This window comes from Bos indicus, chromosome 5, assembly GCF_029378745.1.
Source record: "Bos indicus isolate NIAB-ARS_2022 breed Sahiwal x Tharparkar chromosome 5, NIAB-ARS_B.indTharparkar_mat_pri_1.0, whole genome shotgun sequence".
NCBI lineage: Eukaryota > Metazoa > Chordata > Mammalia > Artiodactyla > Bovidae > Bos > Bos indicus.
The window spans coordinates 56,353,065-56,373,606 of record NC_091764.1 but is presented as its reverse complement, the minus strand read 5'-3'; the positions used below and the strand labels follow the sequence as shown (position 1 = coordinate 56,373,606).

The 20,542-nt window shown below is 57.9% G+C and overlaps 1 protein-coding gene across 2 annotated transcripts in view; it reads left to right on the top strand.

Moving 5' to 3' along the window:
- The window catches only part of LRP1 (LDL receptor related protein 1), an 80,227-nt gene that overhangs the window by 34,839 nt on the left and 24,846 nt on the right, over window positions 1-20,542 (top strand). For both annotated transcript variants that reach the window (XM_019960978.2, XM_070789433.1), the window contains exons 16-41: window positions 1,150-1,290; window positions 1,388-1,513; window positions 1,938-2,054; window positions 2,840-2,920; window positions 4,522-4,689; window positions 7,963-8,145; window positions 8,527-8,727; window positions 9,751-9,996; window positions 10,167-10,364; window positions 11,986-12,190; window positions 12,359-12,523; window positions 12,994-13,238; window positions 13,399-13,530; window positions 13,823-14,050; window positions 14,252-14,426; window positions 14,519-14,613; window positions 14,906-15,055; window positions 15,172-15,312; window positions 15,617-15,751; window positions 17,248-17,379; window positions 17,600-17,734; window positions 17,929-18,058; window positions 18,181-18,307; window positions 18,658-18,809; window positions 18,902-19,026; window positions 19,300-19,677. In XM_019960978.2, the coding sequence (XP_019816537.2) occupies window positions 1,150-1,290; window positions 1,388-1,513; window positions 1,938-2,054; window positions 2,840-2,920; window positions 4,522-4,689; window positions 7,963-8,145; window positions 8,527-8,727; window positions 9,751-9,996; window positions 10,167-10,364; window positions 11,986-12,190; window positions 12,359-12,523; window positions 12,994-13,238; window positions 13,399-13,530; window positions 13,823-14,050; window positions 14,252-14,426; window positions 14,519-14,613; window positions 14,906-15,055; window positions 15,172-15,312; window positions 15,617-15,751; window positions 17,248-17,379; window positions 17,600-17,734; window positions 17,929-18,058; window positions 18,181-18,307; window positions 18,658-18,809; window positions 18,902-19,026; window positions 19,300-19,677 (4,311 nt within the window). The remainder of the gene's footprint in view (window positions 1-1,149; window positions 1,291-1,387; window positions 1,514-1,937; window positions 2,055-2,839; window positions 2,921-4,521; window positions 4,690-7,962; window positions 8,146-8,526; window positions 8,728-9,750; window positions 9,997-10,166; window positions 10,365-11,985; window positions 12,191-12,358; window positions 12,524-12,993; window positions 13,239-13,398; window positions 13,531-13,822; window positions 14,051-14,251; window positions 14,427-14,518; window positions 14,614-14,905; window positions 15,056-15,171; window positions 15,313-15,616; window positions 15,752-17,247; window positions 17,380-17,599; window positions 17,735-17,928; window positions 18,059-18,180; window positions 18,308-18,657; window positions 18,810-18,901; window positions 19,027-19,299; window positions 19,678-20,542) is intronic.

Genomic DNA, 20,542 nt, shown 5'->3' with positions numbered 1-20,542 from the left:
CCCGGGAAGGTATTTTTATTATCCCAATTTATAGATGAAGAAATTGAGGCCCAAAATGAGAGCAGGGGTTTGAACCCAGAAAGTCTGGCCCAGAGTCTGGTTATTAATCACCTGCTCTGCTATTTCTTATACCTTCATGTCTTCCCAGATTCAGGACAGTTTCCTTAGGTAGAATCCTAAGAAAGGAAAATGGGTCAGTGGGCCATAGCGTACAGCTAAGAGTGAGTGACTGAGGCCTGGTTCAGGGCAAGAGCATTGGTGGAAAGGAGCTTCAGAGCTGAGAGGCCACTGCAGTGAAAGAGTATCCACATGGTCATTGAAATCACCAAGAATTAAAGGGAGCGATTATGAGAAAGTGACTACGAAGCAGGAGCTGAGGACTCTAAGGATGCTGGGGCCCGTGGTGGTAGGAGCTTACATAGTTTTATAACATGAAAGTCAACACTGATTTTTGAGAGAGGAGAGAAGGCGAATGGTCTGGAAGCAGAGGTGAGGAACAAGGGGGACACATGCAGCCTCCAGACCCAGTGGTCCCTGGAACCCACAGGATTAGAGAGGGTAAGAGATGGGTCAGAAAGGCGTGAGCAGAGCTGTGGGATCCAGAGCCAGGAACTGACATGGGCGTTCCTGGGCTTCCAGAGCCCACCCTGTGAAAACACAGACAGAGGACACAGTGACTTTACTGCTGACAGCTGAAGGCAGATGGCGGCATGAGTGTTGGGGACAGGAGCTGGCAGGGCTGTTCTCACTCCTGCCTGTAGAATTGACACATTTATGAGGGAAAAAGTCCAGGGACCAGGTCAGGGTCTGGGGGTCCCTGAAATGACTTCCAAGTTCATGGAGATGGCAGGGAGGGGCAAAGGTGGTCTGTTCGCTGGGATCAGAAGGCCGGGGAGTTGTAGATTCTCTTGGAAGCAGCCTTATTCTTCGACCACATTGCAGAGCTGGAAGCAGCTGAGCAGGCGTCACCTTGTGGCTTGACAAAGAGTTGCAGCTTCCATCCAGATCATATGTTCATGAAAAACTATGCCCTGGGAAATATTACTGTGTATATTATTTTAAAATCATGAAACAAGCAGAGGACAGGGGCTCAGCACCTGTCCGTGACCTGGGTCTGACTTTCCCCCTCACGTCCGGTGGTGCCCGCAGCGAACCCATCCTACGTGCCCCCACCCCAGTGCCAGCCTGGCGAGTTCGCCTGCTCCAACAGCCGCTGCATCCAGGAGCGCTGGAAGTGCGACGGGGACAATGACTGCCTGGACAACAGCGACGAGGCCCCCGCCCTCTGCCGTGAGTGCCTGCCGCGTGGCGGGACAGCGACCCTCGGGCTGCAGCTGGAGAGCTGAGTCACCTCCCTCTGGCTGACCCCTGACCCATCCCTCCCCAGATCAGCACACCTGCCCCTCGGACCGGTTCAAGTGTGAGAACAACCGTTGCATCCCCAACCGCTGGCTCTGTGACGGGGACAACGACTGTGGGAACAGTGAAGACGAGTCCAATGCTACTTGCTCAGGTGTGGGAGGGGGGTGACCACAGTGGCCCCCCTCTGTCACCAGGGCAGGGCAGAGGTGGGAGCCAGGCTTGGGGAGACAGAGGGGCCTCAGGAAGAGAAAGGAGCAGGGGGCACCCGGGGCAGAGGGGAGGGAGGACAGGGTTGGCTAGGAGGCCCCACTTGCAAGGAGGCAGAGCACAGCTCCAGGTGGGTGATGACAAGCAAGGTGGGTGGGTCTTCTCCTTGGAGGACACCAGCGACCCCTCAAGTGATGGGATCAAGTGTCCACTGTGAGATCACATGGGTGATTTTGAATGACGTCTCTAAGAGAAATGGCTTTGAGATCCTTGGGAAGACTTCCAGAGAGGCAGAGACTAATAGAAAAGAAAATGAAATGTAAAGCAAGGACTGGCCTATGAGCACTCACACCCTCGCCTGTCCCCAGCTCGCACCTGCCCACCCAACCAGTTCTCCTGTGCCAGTGGCCGCTGCATCCCCATCTCCTGGACATGTGACCTGGACGATGACTGTGGGGACCGCTCCGATGAGTCAGCCTCGTGTGGTGAGTGAGACGGAGGACAGCCGGGCTGGCACAGGGAGGGAGGGTCCACCAGAACGGGCCCTGGGGCAGGGGTGCTGGAGAGATCCCGCAGCTTAGTACCTGGGTAGCGTTGTCACTTAATCTCCATAGACCCCGGTGAGTTTCATCTGCAAGTGAAAGTCATTCAGTCGTGTCTGACTCTTGCGACCACATGGACTGTAGCCCACCAGGCTCCTCTGTCCATGGGATTTTCCAGGCAAGAATACTGGAGTGGGTTGCCATTCCCTTCTCCAAGGGATCTTTCTGACCCAGGGATCCAACCCGGGTCTCCTGTATTGCAGGTGGATTATTTACCATCTGAGCTACTAGGGAAGCCTCTGCAAAATGGGGCTAATGACGGCACCTGCACCCCAGCATTGATGTGGGGGATCAGTGAGATCATGCATGGAAAGCACTCAGCACATGGCTTGTGTTTGGAAACTAGTTGCTTGAAGGAAGGATGCTTAGAAATGGATACATGTGTATGTCTGGCTGAATCCCTTTGCTGTCCACCTGAAACTATCACAACATTTTTAATTGGCTATATTCCAATATAAAATAAAAAGTTAAAAAAAGAAAAAAAGGATCTTAGTGGGGGTAGGCGTGAATGGGCAGTTTCAGGCCGAGGCCCCTCTACTTAGCCTTCCCTCCCCCACCTAGCTGGGCAGGGGACTGTGGGTTATGGTGGGGACCCTGCACCCACCTGCTTGTGCTGTGATGCTGTATAATCTTACGGACCCTACTCAGCTAGTCTTTCTCTCTGACAGCCTATCCCACCTGCTTCCCCCTGACTCAGTTTACCTGCAACAATGGCAGATGCATCAACATCAACTGGAGATGTGACAATGGTAAGAGCTTGTCTCCCTTCACCTTCCCTGATTCCTGGGAAAGCTAGAATCTGTAGCCAGGTCCTGGGTGGGAGGTGAGGGGTTTTAGAATCAAGCCAGGGCCTCCCTCCAGGTCACTCTTGCCCCACTGGGTTGTCTGGAAGAAATAAGGATGAGCTAGAAACATTGTAAGGGAGCCAAGATGACCAAGGGGAGACCCCGCCCACTGCCTGTCCTCGCTGTTCCTCTCTGGGTAGAGCTGCCCATCCCCTGGCAGAGGCTCAGGGGGCAGGGGGAGATGAGCAGGAATGGCCAGAGGGGCAGAGCAAGGAGGGCCCGTGCCCAGCTCCCTTCTCCCTACAAACCCCATCTTCTGGGGTCCTCGGTGCCCCCTCCAGGCTCCGGCTCCAGACTCGGGAGCCTACCTGGCGGTCAGCCCTGGACCAGGTGACGTCAGCCACGGGGGCCGGTGGACTGTTGTGTGTGTGCTGTCTCCGGGATCTGGTCCTGTCTGGTGTGCTGTCGTGATGTGTCGCAGCAGGGGCTCGAGCCCTAGCTAACGTGTGTGAGGATGTACTGGGTCAGCGCCACGTTGCCCCTCATCTTTGCCGTGTCTCGTGTGCCAATGGTTGCCTTGGCGGTTTCTGTGTTTCAGAGAAGGATTGTGGGGACGGCTCTGATGAAAAGACCTGTCCTGAGCCTGCCGGTCAGTGCATAGAAGCACATGCACCATCACCCTAGAGCCCCAGCTGGCCTTGGGCCACCTCCCAGGACCCCCATGCAGCTCCCTTCCCCAGAGCTCCTAGGATGTGGAGGAAAAGCAGAGAGAAGTGAGAGAGGAGACCACAGAGGGAGAAAGGAAACAGTGGAGGGGAAAGCAGAGAGGGCAGAAGGAGCTCTCCCAGGAGAGGAGATGACAGAGAGGTGGGGACAGGGAGACCAAGACGTGGCAGGAGGAGAGTGTCCGAGACACAAAGGCAGCTGGGAAAGAGGCAGGAGCACAGCCCAAGGGGACAGCTAAACCCACCTTCTCCAGCATCCTGAAAATGTGGAGAGAAGTCTGGTGGCCCTGCCCACCAGGCCTAGACTGCAGGACACTGGCTCAGTCACCCTCACATGCCTTCAGGGGCCTTCCCAGCTGCAGGCAGTGCCCCTCACCCACACTTCCGCCCGGTGATGCCCACACTCAGGGGCTCAGGGCCAGGCCTCGCTAACCCTATCCCCCCAGCAGAGCCCTCACCTATACTCCGCCCACCTCTGTCCTTCCCTAACCAGAGAAATCCCTTTCCTTTCCCCCAGGCAAGCAGACCCCTGTTCCCACCCACTGCCAAAAGGGGAAAGGAATGCATCCTGTCCCCACCCCCAGTCTTGCAGACTGAGGGAAGGGCCCTCCGGGAGCTCGCCCTACCTCTCCCTGCCCCCCACCACGTGGGCCATGGTGCATGCTGCAGTCTATGCAGTTTCTGTGTCTTTTCTGTTTTTTATTTTCTTGGTGGGGAGGTTGGGGTGGGTCGAGGTTGGGAATGGGGAGGAGGGAGCGGGGACCCCATGCTGGGGTCACAGAGAAAGTCACGTGCTGACCCTCTGCTCGCCTCTTCCCTTCTTGCCACCCCCCTCCCCAGACAATGACTGTGGGGACAACAGCGATGAGGCGGGCTGCAGCCACTCCTGCTCTAGCACCCAGTTCAAGTGCAACAGCGGGCGCTGCATCCCTGAGCACTGGACCTGCGACGGGGACAACGACTGCGGGGACTACAGCGACGAGACACATGCCAACTGCACCAACCAGGGTGGGCGCCTGGGGACCAGCGGGGTGGGGGCCAGACCGTCCACCCTCCATCCATCCTTCCCACCGCGTGCCACCGCCATCTGGGAACCAGAGATAACCCTGAAGCAGCTCTTATCCTTCAGGAGTTTCCAGTCGTGTGGGAGAGGAAAGCTGTGGACAAATCAATGTCACACACTGTTAAGATCTCAAGCTTTGCAGTCAGCTGGCCTTGGGTTTGAGCTCCAGCTCTGCAACTTACTATCTGGGTGGCCTTGAGCAAGTTACTTAATCTCTGTGGGCCCCTGTGAGTTTCATCTGCAAAGTGGGGATAATAATAGCACAGGGCATTATTGTGTTGACGTGGAGGTTCCGTGAAATCATGCACGGAAAGCACACAGCCTGTGTTCAGTCACTGGTAGCGTGAGATAGGGATGCCCACAGGGCTGGGGAGGACGAGCACAGTGGGCACCAAAGGAGAGAGGAGTCGGCTCTGTGGGGTCCCCAGTGCCCAGGCCTCCAGGACCTATGGGGTTAATTGAAGGACTGGGGTTAATGGAAGGCACAGACCTTCTCAAGGGATGTTGGTTTTTCAGCCCTGGCCCATTGTTGCCATGGAATAATGCAGCCCCCAGATTGCCCTGGCTTCAGGAGGGCAGATTTTGCGTGAAATCTACCCATTTAAAAAATATATATATATTTATGGCTGCACTGGGTCTTCGTTGCTGTGCTCAGACTTTCTCTCTTTGCAGAGAGCAGGGGCTACTCTCCAGCTGTGGTGCACAGGCTTCTCACGGCAGTGGCTTCTCTTGTGGAACACAGGCTCAGTGATTGTGGCACACAGGTTTAGTTGCTCCGCGGCCTGGGAGATCTTCCTAGACCAGGGTTCAAACCCATGTCCTCTGAATTGGCAGGCGGATTCTTATCCACTGTGCCACCAGGGAAACCTGAAATTACCCATTTTAACACACTGGTATGCTAGTTTCCTAAGGCTGCTATAACCAAGCACCACAAACTAAGTGACTTAAACAACAGAAATCGAATGTCTCACAGTCTGGAGGCTGGAAGTCCAAGACCAAAATGTCAACAGAGTTGGTTCCTTCCTAGGGTCAGGAGAGAGAATCTATTCCAGGCCTCTCTCCTAGCTTCTGGTATTTGCTGGCAATCTTTGGTGTTCCTTGGCTCGTACAAGCTTCATCCCAGTCTCTGCCTTCATCTTGACATGGCAAACCCAATGAGTGCGTGTTGGTCTCTATGTCATATTTCCTCTTTATATAAGTATGCAGTCACAGTGGATCATCCTAATCTTAAGTTGATCATCTGCAAAAAAAAAAAGACCTATTTCCAAATAAGGTCCTATTCACAGGTGCTATGAGTTAAGATTTCAGCGTCTTTTTAGGGAACACAAGTCAAGCTGTAACAACTGGCAATTTGTTTGAAAAGTTTTAAAAATATGGCAGACCAAAGTCTCTCTCCAGGCTTCATCTGGCCCCTTCGCTAGCACCCTGCAACCTCCGCCTGGTAGAGTTAAGGTGCACACAGTGGGAACAGTACTGAGCACCGAGTGTGCACTGTGCGTCCAGCACTGAGAGGCAGGATGGGGAGGGTCACCCGAGGCCCGGGAAGCAGTGACTGTGTCTCAAGGGGTGTCTGAGAAGGGCCGCTGAGTGGGACAGGTCACAGTGCCTTGGGACTCTGAGAACCCCTGGAGGCCCGAGGTGTCGCAAGGTGGGGAAGCTCTTTGCCCCTCACCAGCTGGGCAGACTTGGATGGGTTGCTTCCCCCGAGACTTGGCGTCTTCCTTTGTGTCCTCCTCTGTGAAGTGAGGGGAGATACGTGCGGGCCTGGCCCATGGGAGCAGGGGTGTCGTGTCACAATTATTAACTGTCTGTGAGCTGGAATGGTCGAGGACCGTTTCAGAGGAGGTGCGGTTTGAACTGGGCCCCAGTGAGGGCTTAGGCTATGGACAAGAGGGAGGGTCTTCAGACGGGGGTGGTGGGAACAGCCTGGAGAAGCCAGCAGTACAACTTAGAAGGCGAAACTGAGCACTCCTTCCAGGGTCATTGGGCTGTGGGGCGGGGGCCTCAGACTGGAGGGGACAGCAGGCAACGAGGCAGCACCCGGAGGGTGCAGATTACAGCCGCAGGTCAGGCACTGGTGACCTGCGAAGGGTCTCAGAGCTGGAAGGCGTTGAGATGTAGGAAATGCTTTCAGAGGACAATCCTGGAAGGACATTAGGTTGGGAAGAGGCTCCAGGGGAGAGACCCTGAGGGAGGAAGATGAGCTGGGAGGCTGGTGCTGAAGTCCAGGGAGGAGATGCGCACGTGGACCGTGTACATGGCGGAGCGTGAGTGCGAGGCGAGGCTGTGCACAGTCACTCGTGCCTCCCATTACTGCTTCCGCTCCTTCCCCGGCATCCTGAGTCACAGCACAGCCGCCAGATCACATCCTACACATCAGATCACTCCCCAGCCCTGCCCTCGAGCCTGCCCTGGCCCCCTGCACACTTCGAATCCGTGCTGAGCCCTGCTTCATGGCCGGCAGGGTTCCCCCAACCTCTCTGACCTGCATTCCTGCCACTCATCTCCTCCATCACCTGCTCCAGCCGCTCGGCTTTAAATACACCCTGGGCATTTTCTGAGTACGCCCCGAGTGGTCCTGTTTCAGAGGCTTGTGCTAGCTGTTCCCCTTCCTGGGATGCACGGTTAATCTCACGGCTCCCGTCATTCAGGTCTCTGCTCAAACATCTCCTGCATAGGGGCCCTTCCTGACTCTTTATCTCAAGTAGCATCCCATGCTCCCTAGCGTTGACCCGGCTTAGTCTGCATAGCCTTCCTTGATCACCACCTGTAGTTCCATTCTGGATTTCTGTGTCGCGTCTTCACTGCTTCTCTTCCCTGCTAGAACTTCAGCTCCACGGGGGTGAGGCCGCTGTCTTATTCATGCTGGCTCCTGGGACAGTGGCTAGCACACAATAGGTGCTCAGTAAGTGTTTGTGAAGTGAACGAGTACAGCAGAGGCTAGGCTAAGGTGGGGGGCATTTGAGCTTTGACCTAGCAAATTGCTTATCCAGCCGAGCTCACATGTGTGAAATAAGGAGGTGAAACAAGAGGATTTCTAAGCCCTGGAAGGAGTCACGGCCCTGACTCGGAGTTAGCACTTGCAGGGAGAGTCAGTGGGACTCAGAGATCTCTCCAGCCGGCCTCAGCTCATAGCCCCGGGCCAGGTATGGCAGGAGGGGTTTGGAAAGGTAGAGATGGGATGGCTGATCCGGAGCTCTCCACCTGTCCCCCTGCAGCCACAAGGCCTCCTGGCGGCTGCCACAATGATGAGTTCCAGTGCCGGCTGGATGGCCTGTGCATCCCCCTGCGGTGGCGCTGCGACGGGGACACTGACTGCATGGACTCCAGTGACGAAAAGAGCTGTGAGGGAGTGACCCACGTCTGTGATCCCAACGTCAAGTTTGGCTGCAAAGACTCTGGTAAAAAGAAGGACTGAAGAGAAACTGCACAGACAGGAGACGATACTGAGAGCAGGGCAAGGGCATGGGGGACACCGTGAGGCAAATGGCTGTACAGAAAAAAGCTTGTGCCAGATGCATGGGGGCGGTATGAAGGGGCCAGAGCCTGCAGTTAGGGCCCTGGGAACCAAAACCCTCTCCAGTCCTGAATGTCAGCACCTCCTGCAGATTCCTGCCTTCTTTGTTGTCCATGTGAATTTGACAGAAAAAGCCTCAAGGTTCCTAGTGGACCCCAAAGTATTATAGTTATGGCCTGATTAGAGAAGCCCACCGGGTCGGGGAAGAGGGCGCAGAGAGCCCTACTGGCCAGGCCTGGCCCCTGATGCTGTACCCCTTCCGCAGCTCGGTGCATCAGCAAAGCATGGGTGTGTGATGGCGACAGCGACTGTGAGGATAACTCGGACGAGGAGAACTGTGAGTCCCTGGCCTGCAGGCCGCCCTCGCACCCCTGTGCCAACAACACCTCGGTCTGCCTGCCGCCCGACAAGCTGTGTGATGGCAACGACGACTGTGGAGATGGCTCAGATGAGGGAGAGCTCTGTGGTGAGTCCTGGGCCCAGGAAAGACAAATGGGCAAGGAAGCTAGATGAGGCTGGGCCAGGCTGGGGCCGTGCAACAGGACAAGCTCTGTGGGGAGGGGGTCTCAGGCTAGAAAGGGCAGATCTGGCTGCTGGGTGAGCAGTCCTCAGAGCCATTACTAAGAAACCCATTTCCAAGAGGCTGTGCTCAGTGTTCCCACTGTTACAGCATTTAACCCATAAAGCAGCCCTGTGAGACACATACAATTCCCCCATCTTATCCATGAGAAAACTGAGGCTCAGAGAGGTTGAAGAGCTGGCCCAAAGTCACACAGCCCATGAAGTACAGTGGAGACAGTGCAGTGCAGCCCCTCCCTGCAGGCCCAGCCCCCCTCCCTCAGCCAGCTTTCAGGATGAAGGCACCAGGGTTGAGGCTTGATGTGGTCAGAAGGGCAGGCACCCCGTCCTGCTGAGTGAGTGAGAAGGTTGGGGGAGGAGGCTGTGCATTCAAGATCAAAAGGACGAGGGTCAGGGAGGGCCCCCTAGTGTGACTCCGGGATGAGGAGCAGAGCCCCTTATCTCCTCTGAGCCCGGCTGGCCCAGCATCGGGTTCCTCAGAGGAGAGAAGCGGGAGATAAGGACCAGCCCTGAGAACCACTGACGGGTCATCAGTCAGGGCAGACACGTCCTGGGGTGTGTCCGAGGACCCGGAGCAGGACATTCCCTACCGCACCCCACCCCCAAATCACACCCACATCAGAAGAGAGAGAGGAAAGTCCCCCCACACCCCCCACCCCAGAGAGAGTCAAAAGGCTGGGGCCCCCACCATGGCTCAAGAAGAGGCTGGGAAATAGATATCAGAAAGACAAGAGCATGATAGAGGGGTGCTCCTGGAGAGAGGAGATGACCACCCACGCAGTGGGTGCAGGGATCCGAACCCTGGTCCCAAGGGTGCCTGGGAAGCAAGGGGACAGAGGAATGGAAAGGACCTGCCTCCTTCTGGATCCTGACCCTGATCCTGTCCCCTGCTCCCCGCCCCCCACCCCAGACCAATGCTCTTTGAACAACGGTGGCTGCAGCCACAACTGCTCCGTGGCACCTGGTGAAGGCATCGTGTGCTCATGCCCTCTGGGCATGGAGCTGGGGCCTGACAACCACACCTGCCAGATCCAGAGCTACTGCGCCAAGCATCTCAAGTGCAGCCAGAAATGCGACCAGAACAAGTTCAGCGTGAAGTGCTCCTGCTATGAGGGCTGGGTGCTGGAGCCCGACGGCGAGAGCTGCCGCAGCCTGGGTGAGAGGCGGTGGGGACCGAGGCGGAGGAACTGGGCCGGGGGGTGGCGGGGTGGGCGGGAGTGCGGCAGCTGAACTGCAGGAGGAGGCTGAGGTTTCCATCTGGGCCCAGTGCCAGGGCCCACGGAGTGGGTCGGAGGCAAGAAGTGACCCCATCACACCCCTCCCTAGACCCCTTCAAGCCGTTCATCATCTTCTCCAACCGCCACGAGATCCGGCGCATTGACCTCCACAAAGGGGACTACAGCGTGCTGGTTCCCGGCCTGCGCAACACCATCGCCCTGGACTTCCACCTCAGCCAGAGCGCCCTCTACTGGACCGACGTGGTGGAGGACAAGATCTACCGCGGGAAACTGCTGGACAACGGAGGTGACCCCCGCCTGCCCCTAGACCGACACCGACGTGGGGCCCCAGTGCACCCCAGACCCGGCCCTTGGGCTCTCAGATCCAGGGGACCAGATGCAGGCTGCCTGGAGCAGAGGCCCTGAGTTCCCCTATCCCCCACACTCTTGTTAATTGGGTTAGATTTTGCTGTGGGTCTCAGTGCCTGACGCCCGGTAATTACCGTCAGCAGAGCTGCCAGCCTGATAATTAACAAAATGATCAGCCTTTCTTTGGAATGGCCAGAATTGCAGGCTTGCAAGAAAAAAGCCATTTAGGGGTGGGGTACCTGAACCCTGCCTTCTGTCCCGAAGCGGCCTGACCCATCACAGACTTGCTTCTTTAATAACGCTCATTCCTGAGCCCCTGCCACGCACTCCAGGCCCAGGGGAAACAGCAGGGAGCCAAACAAGACAGAATGTCTGCCCTCATGGAGCCTACACACCAGTGGGAACATCAGAGATAAACACAGGGAATGAGTGCGGCACAGACTGTGACAGAGGGGGTAGTACTGTGGATAAGGAGAAGGGGCAGGGTGGCGCGGGAGAACGGGGGTGGCATTTAAACTGGATGGTCATGGAAAGCCCCCTGAGAAGCTGACATCTGAGCAGAGGCTTGAAAGAAGTGCATTTTACTAGAAGAGTTGGTATTGTCATAGAGAAAAATGTGAAGTGTTAGTTGCTCAGTTGTGTCCGACTCTGTGTGACCCTATAGACTGTAGCCTGCCAGGCTCCTCTCTCCATGGAATTCTCCAGGCAAGAATACTGGAGTGGGTTTCCATGCCCTTCTCCGGGGGATCTTCCCAACCTAGGGACTGAACCCAGATCTCTTGCATTGCAGGCAAGTTCTTTACTGTCTGAGCCACCAGAGAAGTCCATAGAGAAAACCTGGAACCATCTCAAATGTCCATCAACTAGGAGATGGTTAAGTAGACTGTGAAAATGTTCACATTATGTAACAGTTTCTAAATTACTATATATGTATATAGGGCTTCCCTGGTGGCTCAGACAGTAAAGATTCTGGCTGCAGTGCAGGAGACCCAGGTTCAATCCCTGGGTTGGGAAGATCCCTGGAAGAGGGCATGGAAACCCACTCCAGTATTCTTGCCTGGAGAATCCCATGGACAGATGAGCCTGGTGGGCTACAGTCCATAGGGTCGAAAAGAGTTAGCATTCAGCACAGTATATGTGTGTGTGTCTGTGTATATATATATATATAAAACCATAGAAAGACCTCCAGGACCATCTGTGGAGTGAGTTCTAGAAAATTCTCTCTGCTTCATATTGAGTCTAGGTCTGTTCCCTAAAGCCCCCACCCTCTGCTCTGACCTCCTCCCAGGAGTTGGCCCTTCAGAGAGTCACAGGCAGAAGATAGTCGCCACTTCCCCTTCTCCAGGGTTCTAGAAGCCAGGCTTCTGCTTGACCTCCTGGGGCAGGGGGCCTGGGTGAGGAGAGTAGGGGTTCTGGGAAGCTCTGTTGAACTCAGGGCACACCAGAGGTGTTCACAGAGGTGTCAAGGTTGGGGTGGGCCATCCAGGATTCCTAGCATGTATCATGAGCTCACCCCCCACCCCAGGTGAGTCTAACCTCCTGTGACCTCTCTTCTTCAGCCCTGACCAGTTTCGAGGTGGTGATTCAGTATGGCCTGGCCACACCCGAGGGCCTGGCTGTAGACTGGATTGCGGGCAATATCTACTGGGTGGAAAGTAACCTGGACCAGATTGAGGTGGCCAAGCTGGATGGGACCCTACGAACCACGCTGCTGGCTGGTGACATCGAGCACCCCAGGGCGATTGCACTGGATCCCCGGGATGGGTGAGGGCCCTGCCCAGACCTGTTCTGGCCCCGTGACTCCCCTGAAGGGGCCAGACACACCCATCTCCCAGTGCTCCTTGCCTCCTCCGCCCTTCACCAAGGATCCTCCCGCAACCCCTCCCCCAGGCCTCTACCTTGGCCCTCCTGACCCCCTCCCCACTCCCCTAGGATCTTGTTTTGGACGGACTGGGATGCCAGCCTGCCCCGCATCGAGGCAGCCTCCATGAGTGGGGCCGGGCGCCGCACCATCCACCGGGAGACAGGCTCTGGGGGCTGGCCCAATGGGCTCACCGTGGACTACCTGGAGAAGCGCATCCTGTGGATCGACGCCAGGTCAGCACCTGCACCTCCCTGGAGCCCTGTCCTCCCCACCCCCTGGGGACAGGGCGGGGCCGAGGGTCCCAGGACCCAGTAGCCTTGAGCATGGTGAGAAGGCCAGGACTGAAGTGGAGCTGGAGCCAGACAAGGGCCCAGGAAGAGTACTGAGTAGGGGCAGAGGCTGGGCTGGGAAAGAGGCGCAGATGGAGGAGGGCAGAGGCAGGGCTGTCCCACACACAGGGCTGGGCACAACACCATGCTTGCTCATACATCTGTAAGCTCTGCTTGAGGGGGCGGGACTTTTTTTAGTTGATGTGCCTGAAGGGGGCATCTTTTTCTAAACGTCACCCCAGCCCTGTGTGCTGGGGAGAGTGAAGGGGCAGGGGAACTGGGGTCGGGGCTGAGAAGGTGGGAACCCCGGGCCACGTACCCCGAGGTCTCAGGTTCCCACTGGCTCCTCACTCTGCCCTGAACCACACTCTCAGGTCAGACGCCATTTACTCTGCCCGTTACGACGGCTCCGGTCACATGGAGGTGCTTCGGGGACACGAGTTCCTGTCGCACCCGTTTGCAGTGACGCTGTATGGAGGCGAGGTGTACTGGACGGACTGGCGGACAAACACACTGGCCAAGGCCAACAAGTGGACGGGCCACAATGTCACCGTGGTCCAGAGGACCAACACTCAGCCCTTTGACCTGCAGGTGTACCACCCCTCCCGGCAGCCCATGGGTAAGGGCCCGGACAGGACAGCAACCTCCGCAGAAGCCTCGCAGACCGGAGGGGTCTGTGCTGGGGTGGTGGCAGCGACACGGGGACAGGAAGCGGGTGTGGGCCAGGGGAGCAGGGCCGGTAGGGTTACTGGATGGTCTTGATTTCCCCTCCCCGCCAGCTCCCAACCCCTGTGAGGCCAACGGGGGCCGGGGCCCCTGCTCCCACCTGTGTCTGATTGATTACAACCGGACTGTTTCTTGTGCCTGCCCACACCTTATGAAGCTCCACAAAGACAACACCACCTGCTACGGTAGGCCCCCCCCTGAGCCAGGGGGACACCGAGGCTGACGGGGGAGGGTCGGGCTATCCCAGCTGCAGGTTCTGAGCAAAGGTAGGCGGTCTCAGCTGGGAGGGGCCTGATGGGAGAGGCTCCGGAGACAGCACTGTCAGAAAAGACTGGCGCCCCGACCGGAAGGTTGTGCCCAGCAGGGTCTCCCTGATTGCCAAGGGCCAGCAGCAGATAGAAGGAACCGTGATAGTCTGGGTGGATGGAAGGCGTGGAGGCAGGGGGCTGCCCTCAGTGACCTGCCCTGTGCCCGCAGAGTTTAAGAAGTTCCTGCTGTATGCACGTCAGATGGAGATCCGGGGTGTGGATCTGGACGCCCCCTACTACAACTACATCATCTCCTTCACGGTGCCCGACATCGACAACGTCACGGTGCTGGACTACGATGCCCGCGAGCAGCGCGTTTACTGGTCCGATGTGCGGACCCAGGCCATCAAGCGGGCCTTCATCAACGGCACCGGCGTGGAGACAGTGGTCTCTGCAGGTCTGTCTGGCCCCCACCCCCTGGCCCCTACCCCCCGCTCCCCTGGGTCCTGTTGACTCTTCTTCGAATCCTTTCCTCTGAGTGTTTCCATCCCCAGGTCATGATCCTTGTTCCCCCAGAAACCAGGCTGGCCCCCTCCCCTCGAGCCCCCTGACCTGTGTCCCGCAAACTCCCAACCACAGCTCCCCACTGTGTCCCCAGACTTGCCAAACGCCCACGGGCTGGCTGTCGACTGGGTGTCCCGAAACCTGTTCTGGACGAGCTACGACACCAACAAGAAGCAGATCAACGTGGCCCGGCTGGACGGCTCCTTCAAGAATGCGGTAGTGCAGGGCCTGGAGCAGCCCCACGGGCTGGTCGTCCACCCTCTGCGTGGGTATGTCCTGCGGGGCCCCAGGCTGAGGGACACGGGGTGTGGGGCGGGGGAAGAAGAGGACTCTGACTGTCCCCCTTTCCTGGCGCCCCTAGGAAGCTCTACTGGACGGACGGTGACAACATCAGCATGGCCAACATGGACGGCAGCAACCGCACCCTGCTCTTCAGTGGCCAGAGGGGCCCTGTGGGTATGAGCCCGTCCTGCTGCTCTGCAGCCCTTCTTCCCCAATTCCTCCAGCCAGAGATGCTCTCAGGTTCCCCCCCCATTGCCCCTCTGCTCTCAGGGATTCCTCCCTATCACTCCTCCGTCTCCCTGAGCTCCCAGCTTAGTGCTTGTTCTCAGCACCCTCCCCCTAAACCACACACAAACTCTGTGCCCATCCCCAGAGGTGAGAAGGACCCCAGCCACTCACTCAGGCTCCTGGCCCCCAGCCCTGGTGGGTGCCGGGCTCTCTGGCCGTGACACCCTTCTTCTTCCAGGCCTGGCGATCGACTTCCCTGAGAGCAAACTCTACTGGATCAGCTCCAAGAACCACACCATCAACCGCTGCAACCTGGATGGGAGCGAGCTAGAGGTCATCGATGCCATGCGGAACCAGCTGGGCAAGGCCACTGCCCTGGCCATCATGGGTGAGGGCCACTGGCCTGGGAGCCAGGGGCAGGAGCAGAGCAGGCAGGGCCAGGGAGACAGGGCTGGCCTGGGGTGGGGCCTTCCCCGAGGGTCTCATCCCTTCCTGCCTCCCCAGGGGACAAGCTGTGGTGGGCAGATCAGGTGTCGGAGAAGATGGGCACATGCAACAAGGCTGACGGCTCGGGGTCCGTGGTCTTGCGGAACAGCACCACCCTGGTGATGCACATGAAGGTCTACGATGAGAGCATCCAGCTGGGTGAGGCAGCGCGAGGGCAGGGCCAGTGGGCTGGGGTCAGAGGCCAGGGCTGCACCAGGAGGAGCCCTGAGCAAGCAAGGGGAATGAAAACGGGTTAGGCTGTGCTCACCACCCATGGGGCCCCTCTTTCACAAGGGCCAGGGGCCCTGCGGGACTGGAGACCTGAGCTCTGAGTAGGGGTGGTGACCCCCACAAGGTCTGGGGTCAAGGGGTGACCATCCTGTCCCAAGGCATGCTCAAGCCTGACGCCAAGGTCCTGAGGAGAGCCAGTAACCCTTTCTCTGTGCCTCCCACTTGCCCCCAGACCACGAGGGCACCAATCCCTGCAGCGTCAACAACGGCGACTGCTCGCAGCTCTGCCTGCCCACGTCCGAGACGACCCGCTCCTGCATGTGCACAGCCGGCTACAGCCTCCGGAGCGGCCAGCAGGCCTGCGAGGGTCAGTGCCCCTGCCTCTGCTCCCCTCCCCTCGACCTTGGTCCCCAGCCCGACTCGTCTTCCTCTACAGCCCACCTTCCTCTTCTCAGCTTGGACACAGGATGAGTCCATTGTGTATTAAGTGCCTTCTGGGTTAGATGCTTAGTCAGCGTCCACTGTGCTGGTTGCTATGGGGGAGGTGGGGGACAGAAGTCCCTGTCCCTGTGCTCAGCAGGCTTAACCAGAGGTGGGGGAGGGGAGACATGAAGCAGCTCTGACTTGAGTAGGATTCTGGAGAAATAGACGTCAGAGGGGACGCCAGGGTCACTTCATGCAAGAAGTGTGCTGGGCACAGAGGATTTAAGTGTGGTTTGAAGGAGAAGGGACAACATGCCAGGCGAGGGGTCCAGAGCAGTAGGAGGGTGGGTGCAAGGCCCTGACGTGCCAGCCTGAGTGGCGGGCAGGGTGTGGGGTTCATGGGTGAGGCTATGGGGCAGGCGGGGTTCTGCAGGTTCTCAGCCAGGAGCACCTGGAAAGTGGTGTTTGGGGCAGATTAAGCTGGCGGCAGAGAGCCGGCTGAGTGGGGGAGGGAGAGACCAAGGCAGTTAGACCAGTCAGGAGGCTGTTAGCCTGGGCTGGGGCTCAGCAGCTGGGTTGAAGAGAAGGGATGAAACTGAGAGCTATTTCACAAGAACTTGCTGACTGATTTACAAGCCCGCCCCAGGACAGCATTTCCCAAAGTGCACTCCTAGGAACCTCCCTCTTTGATGTGGTCGATGTTACAGAAAGAAACACTGGGTTGAACTAAGTTTAAGTGGAATTTTTTTTTTTTTTTTGCTGCAGAACTTCTCAGAGCCTTGCGTATGCTCATCTGCTCTGAGAATTTTCTGTGGGGAGACTCTTAAGTGTTTGGGGTCTCCCCACACTCGACCATGAGTCCTTTTTTTCAAGGATCCTGAGCAACCAGGGCCCACTAGGGGGATTCAGTTGAGGATGTGCTTTGCAAGGGGATAAAGGCAGGGGGAAATTCTAGGGTGCATGGATAGTGGCGCTTTGTAAGAAATGGGGAACTGGGAAGGAGGCTGGCTCAGGAGCTGGGTGCCAGAGACTCAATGATGTGACACAGACCAGACGGACGAGAACAAAGAGCAAACAAGGGCGGAAGTCTAGATTTGGGAGTCACTCAGTCCTATTGACTCATCTAAACCTCTCCAGATCCTCCCTAACACCTTTAGGGCTGTTAAAGTGTTGTGTGAACCGAGTGAGGCAGAACCGGTTGTGTGAAGCGAAAGCCTGGTCTCTGCTGCCCTCTAGTGGGCACTATGGGATCTCACAGGTGGTTGCCTGGAGCTGGCCAGGTGACTTGACTGGCCGGGTCCCCACCCAGGCTCCAAGCTAGGGTGTGTGGTGAGAGGGGACGTGTGATGGGTGGGAGGAGGTATCAAAAGGGTTTGTGGGTGACAGAGCCAAACTTAAGGGGTGTCAGCGAGGCCCATGCCCACTGTGCTTGTGTTTCAGGTGTGGGCTCCTTTCTCCTGTACTCTGTGCACGAGGGGATCCGGGGAATCCCGCTGGATCCCAACGACAAGTCGGACGCCCTGGTCCCAGTGTCGGGGACCTCACTGGCTGTTGGCATTGACTTCCATGCTGGTGAGCCATGGTGGCAGGAAGGGGTGGGACATGGCCTTCCCTTCGCGGTGAAGTGTTCCGGGGGTCCAGGGAGAGGTTGCCTGACCACAGCTGCCCTGCCCTGCTATACCGTCCCAAGCCACTGGTCTCCCCAGCTCTCAGTCATCGCCTTGTGATTTTGACCCCTCCACCTTGTCCCCTGCCTCGGTGAGCATCCCCATGTTGGCTCCTCTGCCCCCAGAGAATGACACCATTTACTGGGTGGACATGGGCCTGAGCACCATCAGCCGGGCTAAGCGGGACCAGACGTGGCGTGAGGATGTGGTGACCAACGGCATTGGCCGCGTGGAGGGCATCGCAGTGGACTGGATCGCAGGTGAGCTCTGGGAGGGCTGGTGGACTGCAGGTGAGGCAGAGGACTGGGGGAGTGGGGTCTCAGGAGGAGGGGGTGTGAGGAGAAGGGGTAGGCAGGAACAGAAGGGGAGAAGTGGGGGTCTCAGAAGGCTGGAGGGGACGAGGTACACGAGTCCCCACACGCCTCCTGAGCACCCTGCCTTCCTCCCTCCTCAGGCAACATCTACTGGACGGACCAGGGTTTTGATGTCATCGAGGTTGCCCGGCTCAATGGCTCTTTCCGCTATGTGGTCATCTCCCAGGGTCTGGACAAGCCCCGGGCGATCACGGTCCACCCGGAGAAGGGGTGAGAAGCGGGGTGGGCTGACCAGTCCCCACTCCTGGCTCTGGTCTGGTCAGGCCCTCTGGCCACAGGCCCGTTCTCCTCCGTGCTCTGGGGACTGACCCCCTCTTCCACCTTCCCCCCAGGTACTTGTTCTGGACTGAGTGGGGCCAGTACCCGCGGATCGAGCGGTCTCGGCTGGATGGCAGTGAGCGGGTGGTGTTGGTTAATGTCAGCATCAGCTGGCCCAACGGCATCTCCGTGGACTATCAGGTTTGGGTGCAGGCTCAGCCCTGGGGCCAAATAGGTGGAACCCGCGCTCTGCGGGGAGGGGCTGCTCCCCACTGAATCTCATGTGACATGCCCATTGGTGGGAAGAAATGGACCAAGGAGCCATGGGGTCCTCTGGCCCAGGCCCCATGCAGAGTAGGGTTCCACCACCCGGGAGATGGTCAGGGAGGTCACTCAGAAGTGGGCGCTAGAGGGAGGCCAGCAGAGCCGCAGGTCAGAGAGCGGGAGGATGTAGAGCAAGGAGGGAAGAGACAGTGAGGCGGGAGTGAGTGGCTGCCCCGTGCTGCCTGGGACGTGGGGCTGGCAGTGAGGTGGGCGCCTCTGGCCTGCAGGATGGGAAGCTATACTGGTGCGACGCCCGGACAGACAAAATCGAGCGGATCGACCTGGAGACAGGCGAGGACCGCGAGGTAGTGCTGTCCAGCAACAACATGGACATGTTCTCGGTGTCCGTGTTTGAGGAGTTCATCTACTGGAGTGACAGGTGGGCCTCTGTCCTGGCCTTCCCCTGGGCCATCGTCCCCTCCCCCTCAGCCTCAGCTGACAACCTGCTTGTGGCCCCTCGCCTCCCCACAGGACTCACGCCAACGGCTCCATCAAGCGAGGGAGCAAGGACAATGCCACCGACTCCGTGCCCCTGCGAACGGGCATCGGTGTCCAGCTCAAAGACATAAAAGTCTTCAACCGGGACCGGCAGAAAGGCGAGGCTGGGGCTCTGGGCTGGGCAAGAGAGGGCCTGGGGGAGAAGTTAGACCACAGGGGAACTTCCAGGAGAGCATGATGAGAGAGACACCAGGGGTGGTGAGGAGAGGCTGAAGGGCTTGAGTGCCAGGGCCTGGAGAGTTGTCTGAAGTGGGGACATGGAGGCAGAGCAGGGCGCCAACCAGAGTTTCCACCTTAGCCTAGAGGACAGGGGTAGCCAACTGGCCCTGCCTGCCGTGACCTCTGCCTTCCCTGTGGCTGCCCCCCCCCAGGAACCAATGTGTGTGCGGTGGACAACGGTGGGTGCCAGCAGCTGTGCCTGTACCGGGGCAATGGGCAGCGGGCCTGTGCCTGTGCCCACGGGATGCTGGCTGAGGACGGGGCGTCGTGTCGTGAGTACGCGGGCTACCTGCTCTACTCGGAGCGCACCATCCTCAAGAGTGTGCACCTGTCTGATGAGCGCAACCTCAACGCGCCAGTGCAGCCCTTCGAGGACCCCGAACACATGAAGAACGTCATCGCCCTGGCCTTCGACTACCGAGCGGGCACCTCCCCGGGCACCCCCAACCGCATCTTTTTCAGCGACATCCACTTTGGAAACATCCAGCAGATCAATGACGACGGCTCGGGCAGGACCACCATTGTGGAGAGTGAGCCCAGACTTCCTTTCTTCCCAGGAATTGGAGGGTGGGGAGGGTCGGCCCAGACTCAGGGCAGGGATGCCGTGGACACCAGCCAACCCACCCCTGCCCCGGATCTGAGTCCCACCTGCCTTGGCGTCCCTGACAAACAGCCAGTGAATCCCACTGCGTGTTACTGAAAGTCTCTCCCGTTGGAGTCAGAGTTGGTCCCTCCGGTCCTCCTTCTGTCCGCGAGGTAGACAAAATAAGCCAAAGTTCGCCTCTGTATATCTGGTTACTCATAGAACAGGCTACAGAGAACAGGTGGGTTCAACCCCAGACACAGGATTTGAGTCACTTGGGCAAGTTTTCTGTGCTCTCACAGCCTCAGATTTCTCATCTGGCAAGGAGACAGGATGGCCTGAGGCATCAGGTGGGAGACCTTAGCTGGGTCTCAGGCCACGTCGTGTGCGCTCCCTGAAGGGGGAGGGCCTAGAGCTTCATTCCCGGACAGCCTTTATGCTTCTTGGGAAGTTCTGTTCTGTTCCACTAGTTTGCTCTGGGCTGGATGCCACAGGTCCTTTGCCTCATTCACTTGTTCATACGTTTGTCACTCCTGTCTGTAAAGACCTGCCAAGCGCGTTACTAGGTGCTAGGTATACAGTGGTGATGAAAACAGACCTGTCCTTTCAACCTCCTTGCCGTTTTCTGCCTCCCAGAGTCCCGTCCCCACGTCTGTCTGAAAATGTAGTGTCCAAAGCTGAACTCGATACTCTGTAATCGTAGCTTATCTGGAGAGCCTGGCAGAGCTGTCATCTTCTTCGGGCCATTGTTCAGGCTACGTAGTTCTATTAATGCAGCCTTCTGGCAGCCACATCACCAGACATCTTGAAGC